The sequence below is a fragment of the Rhynchophorus ferrugineus genome, unplaced genomic scaffold (genome assembly GCF_030347505.1).
Source record: "Rhynchophorus ferrugineus isolate W39M unplaced genomic scaffold, kcgeb_rfMv2 rfM4, whole genome shotgun sequence".
Taxonomy (NCBI): domain Eukaryota; kingdom Metazoa; phylum Arthropoda; class Insecta; order Coleoptera; family Curculionidae; genus Rhynchophorus; species Rhynchophorus ferrugineus.
This window is the reverse complement of record NW_027472583.1, coordinates 60662979-60674613: the sequence shown is the minus strand read 5'-3', so window position 1 is coordinate 60674613 and position 11635 is coordinate 60662979. Positions and strand designations below refer to the sequence as shown.

The 11635-nt window shown below is 32.0% G+C and overlaps 1 protein-coding gene across 1 annotated transcript; it reads right to left on the bottom strand.

Annotated features, from left to right (window-relative positions):
* On the bottom strand, window positions 1-6203 carry LOC143194898 (L-xylulose reductase). Its single transcript, XM_076401679.1, has 5 exons — window positions 5968-6203; window positions 1577-1657; window positions 1350-1521; window positions 345-662; window positions 1-291 (listed from the first exon to the last, which is right to left on the bottom strand). Exons 1-5 carry the CDS (start codon window positions 6017-6019, stop codon window positions 180-182), a joined length of 735 nt encoding a protein of 244 aa, XP_076257794.1. The 5' UTR covers window positions 6020-6203; the 3' UTR covers window positions 1-179.
* Between the last annotated feature and the right edge of the window lie 5432 nt (window positions 6204-11635).

Below are 11635 nucleotides of genomic sequence, written 5' to 3'. Positions count from 1 at the left end.
TCATTATTGAAATATCTTTATTTCATTATTGCCTTTAAATAAATGAACAAATACATTTCTAAAGATAATTGTGGTTTATTTTAAAGTGGAAAAGAGAAATATATAACGAAATGAAACGTAAAAAATATACAGCATGAAGATTGGTTAGTGTAAGTCCATATCAACATATAAAGGTAGTTTTAAGCGGCCAAATAACCTCCGTCAACTGCTAGACAATGCCCGGTGACCATAGAGGATTTGTCACTCAACAGATACAAAACAACATCGGCTACTTCGTCGACTTCAGCGAATCTGTAACGTCAAAATAAACTATTTTATTCAACAACAAATTCAACTGATCTCACCTTTGTAAAGGAATTCTATCAAGCACAGCCTTCTTTCTAATTGGGTCGCTCCAGGCTCTGATTCCTAGCTCGGTCAGCACCACGGTGGGATTAACACAGTTAATACGAATGTTCTTGGGGCCCAGTTCCGCGGCAACTGATCGTGTGAAGGCATCAACCGCACCTTTCGAGGCACAGTAAAGGCTCTGGTATAACAAACCGCTGGTGGAAGCTTTTGACGAGATGTTCACAATAGAACCGGGTTTGTTCCTTTCAAGCAGATCGTTGACGACCACTTGAGTGATTGCGATCATGCCTTTGATGTTTACGTTGAATATTCTACGATAAAATGGGGTAATTAATTTTCAGTGTAAGTAATTAACAGTGTAATCTTAATTAATTAGTCTTATTCTAAAGTCTACATATATCCAGTAATCAGATCAGGTGGTAATAAACGTTTTAGTCTACGCTTCACTTCACTATGAAGTCGCATATTTAGCTGATTAGCGGGTACATTGGGATGCACTTCTTCCAGGTTAGGCGTCGATCTAAGTACATACCAAGATATTTTACATGCTCTGCTTGGGGGAGTTGATGATGATTGATATTCACTGGTGGACATGTTCTTCTACGCAGGGTAAACGTTACACGCGTGGATTTAGTTTCATTGGCTTTAACGCGCCATGAATTTGACTTTGACATTGACACATACAATAAAAATTAACAATTTGCCACAAAATCGAGTTGGGGTATATAGTAATAGGGTCCTGTTTATGTATTTAAAAATAATTAGAGGTGTACTTTTAAAACAGGCCAATAGATGGCCCGCTCAATATTAGTTCTGATATGTTTTAATAGATGGCGCCATTCGGGATTTAGTGAATACATTTTGAAAATGACACTTCTAATGACTTCCAACTATTTAATATATTATTTTATCAATTTTTGAATTTTATGGTTTGATATATCAAGTTCTGAGACAAAGAATATTTATATGAATTAAAAAATGTTAATGTAATTACGTACGCTTGGAATGCATCTTCTGTGATTTCAGGAACACTAAGGACCTTGTCCAAACCAGCGCAGTTCACCAAAAGATCAACAGGTAGCGCGGCTTTGATACTTTCCTGTGTGTTTTTCCAGTCTCCAATATCAGCGACCACGATTTCTATCGATGGATAGGCTTCTTTGAATTTTTCTATAAGGAATAAATGACTTAGATACCGTTGTTTTGGTAGTACCTTAGGACAAACCTAAATTTTCTTTAGATCTGTCGACAGCAATCACTGTACCACCCGCCTTGATCAAGCGTGTTGCTATACCATTTCCGATTCCTATAATGTGGAAAATATATTCATTTATGAAAAAATACAAATATTTAGGTTTAGTTTATAGATAAAAATAATATAATATTGTTATTTTAACTTGCTAACAATTAATTTTGCCGTGTTTTAAAACAATTCTTTGGCAAAAAACTCTACAGGTTGTATTAATATTTTTGTTCATTTACTAAAAACAACATTGAGAGATTTTCTGCATTCTGAATGTAATCTTTTATATTCATGAGTAATTGATTCTTATCAGCGTCATCTGTTGGTCGTAATTTTAATGTTTCCTGTCAGATCAGATGTTCCTGACATTTGTCTGTCACGACTGTCATTTTATATGTCATTATTAGTGCTTCAATTAATGTTTACATAAGTAAAAACGATATATTATATATTTTCTGATTAATTTGAGAAATTTATTATATACTAATTGTCAAGTTTGGCTTCAATGTTTTAAAAGTGCTGTTTTTAATGTTATAACAAAAAAGGAATTAAAAAACTGCAAGAATTATCAGACAAAAACGTTTATGTTGCCACGAAAAGGTGCCAGAGGACATAAAATTACTATCACACAAATTAAACTGTGTATCATCTCGATTTTTTTCTCAACAGACAAAGTAGAAGACTTCTGAAGAACTTGGAATAAGAAGTGAATCTATTATGACAATATAAAATGACATATATATAAATTCGGTGATCGAACATCTGTTTATATTCCATTATTAATTTATTGCTGTCATATAAGGTCAGCTTATTTATTACTATTATATTTTTAAGAAAAAAATGTTTTATCTTATCATTTTAATAAGAATTAATTAGAATTACGTAATTGTTGTTTTCATTTTTCGTATTTTTGTTATCCACGTTTTGAAAATGTGCTTTGTTATTTATTATACAATATTGGAGAAGATAGGAATTGATCGTAAATAACTCTAATAAATTGTTTCGTTGGAATTGTAAGAAAATGTACATTATTTCTCACCAAGTATCTTCACAATATCGTGTTTATTATAATCTAGTATTCCGGGCTTTATTGACAGTTTGTAAATTATTTTTTGCTTCACAGTTATAAACAAGCGTGTTAAAAATTATTTGACTTTCATCACATTGTTTGTTAATAAAAATTACTTGTTATGTTTTGTATAGCTAGTTTACATATTATCAGGTTTATGTGAAAGCACTTTCGGTTTTGTTTTAATTTGACACAAGCCTACGTTTTTTTTCATCTATGTTGCTCTGATCACTCGCATTTAGATTAGTTTAAAGTCATTTTTAATATAATAAATTCATTGTAATTGAAAATGTTTGTGACGCATAAACACACTTAATAGAATATAGTGTATGATTTAGCAAAGTTATATGATATTGATAAAGTCACATTAAATTAATATATGTGTTAAGGTATGAAAGATATAAAATATGATAATGGTTTTGGAATAAACTTTAAAAATAATCAAATAGTATTTATATATTGCAGGATTTTGGATGCAGGATTCTGACAATTATTTTTGCACAAATGTTGAAATAAAAGGACAATTTGATAAATCAGTGACACCTTGAATAAAATATTTTTTTTATGGCGTTTTATTTCTCAATATAATCTGACTTTTATCTTAATACATTATCATTCCTTCTCATAATTCTTTCTAAATCATAGTTTTTCTCGATGCCATCAAAATAAGCATTTGTTTCAGTGATGACCTTTTCATTCGACTGAAATATTTTATCACACAGCCTTTTTTTAAGGTTTACAAGCAGCAAACAGCCTCTGGGAGCTAAATCTGGAATATACGCTGAATGGGGCAGCAGTTCGTAGTCATGTTGGCCATGTATCTCAAGAAACACTATTGTTGCAACATATGCTGGCGATACAGCGGTTTTATCATCACACGAGGATCCAATATCAGCCACAAGAAACCTCAAACTTTATCTTAAAAAAGTGGTCAAAGCAAATGAGACAAAATCTACCCATGTGATATTCACCCTTTGTAGATTGATATTGTCCCTCAGTAAAATGGAATAATTATGAACTTACGCAAGCAGAAAACGTTAAATAACTGGGAATGCAATTCGATAGACGTTTGACATTGAAAAAACATATAGTGACAAAACGCAAAAAGCTTAGGGTTAAACTAAACCAAATAAATTAGCTGATAGGGCGTAAATCTAAATTATCATTAGATAACAAGGTTTTCCTGTATAAGTCAATACTTAGGCCCATTTGGACCTATAGTATTGAACTGTGGGATACAACTAGCAATTCTAACATAAATATCCTCCAGAGGTTCCAGAATAAAGTGTTGCGAGTCATTGTCGATGCTCCATATTACGTGTCCAACAAACTGATTCAGTGCGATATCTCCATAGAACCCATAACGAGTGTGATTCGGAGTGTTAGTGCCGAAGTACTCTGAAAGACTATTAGTGCATCCCAATGCACTCGCCAAACAGTTAAATGTGCGCGAACACAGTGTAGTGCGTAGGCTCAAACGCAAACTACCATAAGAACTGATTAATAGACACATAGAGTGAGATTTAATAACCTCTAGAATAAGCTAGAATAGTTTTTAGGATAAGTTATTATATACTTTAAAATTAGCTAGAATGGTATCTGGAATAAGATGTAGATTATAAGTTGTACTGTAGATTACTTACTGGAGTGATCTGCTACATGTCAGGATAGTTATATTATATAACTGAAATCATATTATAATACTTATTCCCACGGGCAGATTCTTGACGCTCTACGAGATTATTTTAAAAAATGTTGACTATATACGAGTACATCTGTGTATTGTCTTGATGGAAAAACACATTTTTATGCACCAAAAACTACTTCGTAACCGTTGAAATTGATGATGCAGAGTCTCTATAGTATTTATCAAGTCCTTTCTTGTTTTCGGTGATATTTTTTTCGTAAAAAATAGTCCTAAATTAGCACACGAAAATAACTTTTATCTATTAAATTTTCAGTCATGTGTTTATTTCGTATTGATTTTCTAAAATATTAAAATAATATTCCACACAAAGTGAAAGTCTTTTAAGCACTCACTTGCATATATATTATTTGACTAGCGACCCGCCCCGGCTTCGCACGGGTGCAATGCTGATACTAAATTAAATACACTACAGAAAAAATATGAACGTTGTATATAAAAACATAGCGGCCCGCTCCGACTTTGCACGGGCATAAAATATATATGCCTATGTCACTCAATGAAAACATGATTAAAATCGATCCAGTATTTTTGGTTCATTCATTACTGCCCTTGGCCTGCACGCATTAAATTTGGAGTAAAACAATTCCTCTTCCCCTATACTTACTATGAAGATTTCCTGCTATCTTTGGAATATCTAAATTCATACAATTTTTATTACGTTACACATTTTTAAACGCAAATTTTAAATTTGTAATATCTCCGATAATATTTGTTTAAATTACATGCTGTAAGGAACCATATTGATCTATATTAATTGCACACTGTATTTAAGGTACTTAATTCGATAAGGATTAATGCCGTATTGCTTAAAATAGCTTCGTAATTAAACCATTTTCTCACGCAAAAAGTAAACAATAAAAATGGTTAATGTGGGTTATCCCTAAAAGATAAACATATACCATCGCGGACTTTTTTGTAGACCTTTTTATGGTGTACAATACTGTAGTACATTAATTTGATCTAACTCGTAGGGTTAGGCAGCGTTTTTGCTAATTGCTAAATAAGCCTAAAAAATAGGTTAATTTACGACATCACGTTAGAAACCTCTAAAATTAGCAATGTTGCCTTAGTATATTATGCATGTATTATACATATAAACCTTCCTCTTGAATCACTCTATCTATTGAAAAAAACCGCATCAAAATCCGTTGCGTAGTTTTAAAGATTTAAGCGCACATAGGGATATAGGGACAGAAAAGGCGACTTTGTTTTATACTATGTAGTGATGATTAGCTTAACTCTGAGTTATGTCAAGTTGTATGGTGAATAAAGTCATTTGAATATCTCAAAATAAATTTTAATATTTCAAAACTTATCTAAATAAATGTGGGCTAATTTATAAAGGGTTATAAAACTGTATGGGAATGATTATTTATTAGTTGAGTTAAACACCCAGAGTCATTGATAGATGTTGTTTGGTTAGAAACAGCAAGAGATTTTGAAAATGGTGATGGAATATTAATCGATTTCAACAATCTGAGTAATAGGAAGTGATATGGTGAAGCTGACGGACCATCATCATCAGCTAAATACCAAAGAAATTATTTTTTCATTTAAAAAATGATCGCGGAAATCAATTAACAAAATATAACTTACCAGAACCGGCTCCGGTGACCAAGATTCTCTTGTTTTCGAAACTGATGTTCATTTTCTCGACGATCGCCAATCGACGAACTCTGCTCGACTGTATGTATCGTCCCGAAACCGTTGTCTTTGATAATATTACATCAGATATCCCGATATATTATTTTTTGTTCCGTAAATATCGTCGGAATGGGGTATTAATAGCTTTTCCGCATAAACAACTCGCGATCAAAATATTTTTAACGCTTGGCACTGGCCGAAAACGCTAATATGTTTTAAAACTAGAACAACGATGATAAATACTGGTGGCGCTACACTGTACGATGTGTCGGTTGAATATTCATTGTTTGGATAAAAGTCCTCATATTTATATATAAACATGGATGATTTTCATCCAAACAATGAATATTGTATATATATATATATATATATATATATATATATATATATATATATATATAGTCAATTCAAAATAGCAATGACACGGGAGAACTGTCAAAATGTCGCAAGGTTGCTGCAGCAACTTTGTTCAGTTTGGCCTTGACATATAACAAACGATGAACATTATATGAATAAAATAATTGAACAAATATTTTATTAATAATAACAATAACACACATGCTCATAAAGCTTTCACACTCTATAATACAATTCCCTACAACTAAAGTACATTAATTGTATACTGACCTTTAGTGGTTTCCTCTTTCATCAGCCTGTCTTGGTAATCGTCAGCATTGAATCATAAACCAACATTCATAAGATTTTATTCAATCACTTGCACTTTCAGAAACACTAATCAAGTGAATAACTAAACTGTTTATTTCCAATATATCAAAAATTTGCTCAAGTTTCTACCATTTGTCAATTTCTTCTTGAATGTGTCTGATTGAGCTCACACAAACCGAAGGTGCTATTTTCAACAATGCCTCTTCCCATAAATCCAGAGAGTTCTGGTTTGAATATCCTCCTCGACCTGAATATCTTGCAATAATTCTTTGCAATACCCCATATCAACTCAGTTGGATTAAAAATGCAGTGATAGGGACGAAGACGTAATACTCTGTGGCCATAACATTCAGTAATCTGATCTACTATGTATCTTTTCTCAGGCTTATTTCTAAAAAAATAAATTACATAAAATGCAATTAAATATTTCATTACCAAGTACCAATTTGAAATAGTTCAAATAGTTCTTTAACATGATTCCCTCGAAACTTATTTTATGTACTTTAAGCCATTCCTTAATTGCAGCCTTTGTTGATGCACTTCTTGGGATTTTTTCCACCAGTGTACTATATATATGCTAGATATGGTGCATTGTACATAACAATAACTGATGGTTCCTCCAAGTTCTTAAAAAGCTGATTTTCAAACTACTGCAAAGACAATTTATGGTTCATTTCTTCATGGTAGTCACCCTTGGACTTAGAGAAACACTAATTCTGCACCAGGAATAAAACAATTCCTGTTTCTAGCATGAAGAACTATATGTTTGCAATGAATAAATGTTATGACTAACAAAACCTAATCGATAGTTATTCCAAGATTTACCATCTTCCATCAACTTTTGTTGATCAATCCCATGTACCATTTTGAAATATTCATGTATTATTCAAATATATAAATTAATATACTTCTTCCTTGATTTTGTTATATGTTTTTAAAAATTGTGTTCTTTTAAAAGCAATCTCTAGAAGTTCCATTAAACCCCTTCGAGGGTTGTCTTTACACCACTTAAATCCAACAATGTATGAACGGATGTTCTACATCTCTCAAATAGCTGTATATCTTTTGTATTTTTATGGATACTTTCCAGACTAACAATTTTCGCTGAAAAATTGTATTAAATTGTGTTTCGATTGAAAAAACTAATTACTGTTTTATACATTTCGTATATTTGATCTCTGAAACACCAAGATTGATCTTGATTCGTTTCTTTTTGGCGAATTTAAGGTTAGATTGTTTTATATCTTTTGAAATATGTTAGAGACTGTGTCCGTAGCTGCAAGGGCAAAAAATATTTTTAATAAGAACTGGAGCGATTTCAAATTTATTAAAACAAAGTTTGCTGGATTATAACTGGTAATTATAGTATTTTGAAGAATTTTCAGACGTTTGGCTCATTCCGTTACATGTTCGAACTTCTCTAACAGCATTCTATCTCTTTTTAAATAGAATAAAATGACAAGGATAATATTGTCTGACTATAAAACGAATTTACAACTTTAGACAGACATATATTGACACTCGTGTCACTGCTATTTTGAATTGACTATATATTCAAAAGTCTCTACAAAATACCAGTGAATTCACGTCATCAATATGTATAATGTATTGCCTATTGCAGAAACTAAAGGAAACAAGAACTAAACATAAAAAGGTAATAATATTCTCTAATAAACATAAAACACATTACTTAGGTGTACAATTATTTATTAGGTGGATTAAGGTGGCCTCTAGGGTCTACCATAGGTGGTTTAGAGAATGAACGAATGTGAATATAATAAAATGACTTTAACCTACAAACTATTGTGGCTGTTTAATTAACTATAGTTTAAGTACTTCAATGAATATGAATTAGATGTACTGTAAAGTTAAAATAAATTATATTTTATAACGTTATTTTTGCTTCATTATTTTATTTACATTAGAATTAGCGTTCTGAACTATTGACTGAAAACAGTCGAAACAGTCAGACTGAAAATATTATATGAGAAAGCTTTTTCTGTGCAAAGTGCGTGCAGTGTTTGAAGATATTCAAGCGTAATAAAACTGAGCTTTTGCGTCTATAGGTGACAATGGATGAAACATGGTTACATTATTTCACTCCGAAGTCCAATCGATAGTCATCCGAGTGGACAGCACACGATGAATCCGCTCCAAAGCGTGGAAAAACGCAACAGTCGGCTGGCAAGGTTATGGCGTCTGTATTTTGGGATGCGCATGGAATAATTTTTCAACAGTGACTATTACATAGCGTTTTTGGACCGTTTGAAGGACAAAATCGTCAAGAAACGGCCGCATTTGAAGAAAAAGAAAGTGCTGCTTCACGAGGACAATGAACACTAGAACAAGTCAGTGAATATGATGGCAAAAATCCACGAATTGGGCTTCAAATTGCTTCCTCATCGACCGTATTCTCCAGATCTAGCTCTCAGCGACTATTTCCTGTTCTCACATCTCAAAAGAATGAATGGGCTGGGAAGAAATATTCGTCGATCGCCGAAAATGATACCTATTTTGAAGCAAAGGGCAAATCGTACTAGAAAAATGGTATCGAAAAGTTGGAGGGTCGCTGTAAGCAGTGTATCACCCTTGAAGGGTATTATGTTGATTAAAAAAAACTAATTTTGCCAAAAAAATGTGTTTTACTATGGATCAGGATAATAGTTTTAAACTAAGGTATATATTCGCCCGTATTAAAACAACGGATATATCATTTACGTGTAGTACAATCCTTATTTTACTACACTCAGGATATGACACTAGTTCACCGACTCTCCCCTCAAATTGATTAGGACAACGTTGCCAGCTCTCGTCCGATATAAGAAGTTTTCCCGCACAACTAAAACAATTTCCCCGCACTGAATAATTCTTTTTCTTTTTTCTTGGTTTTAAAATATTAATACCCGTCTTGGGAAAAAAGTATGGCTTAATAGTTTAATTCGGTGTCATTACGACAGTACAAAATGGCGGTTATGTGGACGGTAATAGCGTGTCTTTACCGCAGCATTATCAATAATAAAACGATCCGTAAAATAGTACGGCACTTGTTTCTGGCCCCCGTGGTGTTAAATTACATCTACCGTTCTAGATACAATATATATTTTAGTCTCGTTTTATTAGTAAAACATTATGGTATTGAATAATTCGTAAATCCCGATTAACTTTATGGTTCTACGGACTGTCATTTCGTTTTTTTTTATCCCAGGAACGTATTAAAATTTTACGATAATATTTGACATACTAAGGAAATATAATATTTAAGGATGTTAAAATATTATATTAGGTACATAAAGAAGTAATCTAACTTTATTAAATTGTATTTTAATAAATTAACTAGCGACCCGCCCCGGTTTCGCATGGGTGCAATGCTGATACTAAATTAAATACACTACAGAAAAAATATGAACGTTGTATATAAAAACATAGCGGCCCGCTCCGACTTTGCACAGGCATAAAATATATATGCCTATGTCACTCAATGAAAACATGATTAAAATCGATCCAGTATTTTTGGTTCATTCATTACTGCCCTTGGCCTGCCCGCATTAAATTTGGAGTAAAACAATTCCTCTTCCCCTATACTTACTATGAAGATTTCCTGCTATCTTTGGAATATCTAAATTCATACAATTTTTATTACATTACACATTTTTAAACGCAAATTTTAAATTTGTAATATCTCCGAAAATATTTGTTTAATTTATATGCTGTAAGGAACTATATTGATCTATATTAATTGCACACTGTATTTAAGGTACGTAATTCGATAAGGATTAATGCCGTATTGCTTAAAATAGCTTCGTAAATAAGCCATTTTCTCACGTAAAAAGTAAACAATAAAAATGGTTAATGTGGGTTATCCCTAAAAGATAAACATATACCATCGCGGACTTTTTTGTAGACCTTTTTATGGTGTGCAATACTGCAGTACATTAATTTGATCTAACTCGTAGGGTTAGGCAGCGTTTTTGCTAATTGCTAAATAAGCCTAAAAAAATAGGTTAATTTACGACATCACGTTAGAAACCTCTAAAATTAGCAATGTTGCCTAGTATATTATGCATGTATTATACATATAAACCTTCCTCTTGAATCACTCTATCTATTGAAAAAAACCGCATCAAAATCCGTTGCGTAGTTTTAAAGATTTAAGCGCACATAGGGATATAGGGACAGAAAAGGCGACTTTGTTTTATACTATGTAGTGATTTTTCTTTTTACCCAATATTTTTCTTAAATTTTAAATAAGATGACATATATAATGACTATAATATATTTATAATAAGTAGGAATATAGATATATCGAAAAGGAAGAGATAAGAAAGAAAATGAAATAGGCCTGGAATAGGTTATTTAGTGACTGATAACAATTTGTTTAAAATTAATTACATCTTACATTTGACATGCTTTGTACAATCTTAATTTATAAAATGAATTTATTACTACTGTTCTGTTGTACTTGCATTAATATATAGTCAATTCAAAGTTTTTTTGTACATACGTCATCAAGATGTTTAATGTGTTGTCTATCGCAATTTGTAAATTTGTTTTAGAATCATACAGTGTTTTCTTTTTCATTTTATTCCAGTTAAAAAGAGATACAATGCTGTCTGATTAGTTCGAACACATAAGCTAATGCGCCTGTTAAAGTCATCCAGTTGTCAGACGTACGCAAAATTCGTGAAGGCAATAGTGATAAGAGGTTATAACCCTAACCTATAAACTATTGTGGCTGTATAGTTAACTGTAGTTTTTAGATGTGCTATGATGTTAAAATAAATTATATTTGATAAAATATTTATTCAATTTTTTTATTTAGATTAGAATTTGGTCGCAAGTCGAAGCCAAACCGAACTAAAACTCAGAGTTGATGTGGCAATATTGCGGATGTTTTGAGGTCACAAATTTAGATGACGTATATCACTACATAGTATAAAACAAAGTCGCCTTTTCT

Excerpts from the sequence above, each read along its gene's own strand:
- LOC143194898 (XM_076401679.1), bottom strand. The coding sequence starts at position 6,019 with ATGAACATCAGTTTCGAAAACAAGAGAATCTTGGTCACCGGAGCCGGT. Across the intron at positions 1,522-1,576 it reads CAGATCTAAAGAAAATTTAG|AAAAATTCAAAGAAGCCTAT; the intron begins GTTTGTCCTAAG and ends TATTCCTTATAG. Across the intron at positions 292-344 it reads GATAGAATTCCTTTACAAAG|ATTCGCTGAAGTCGACGAAG; the intron begins GTGAGATCAGTT and ends TTGACGTTACAG.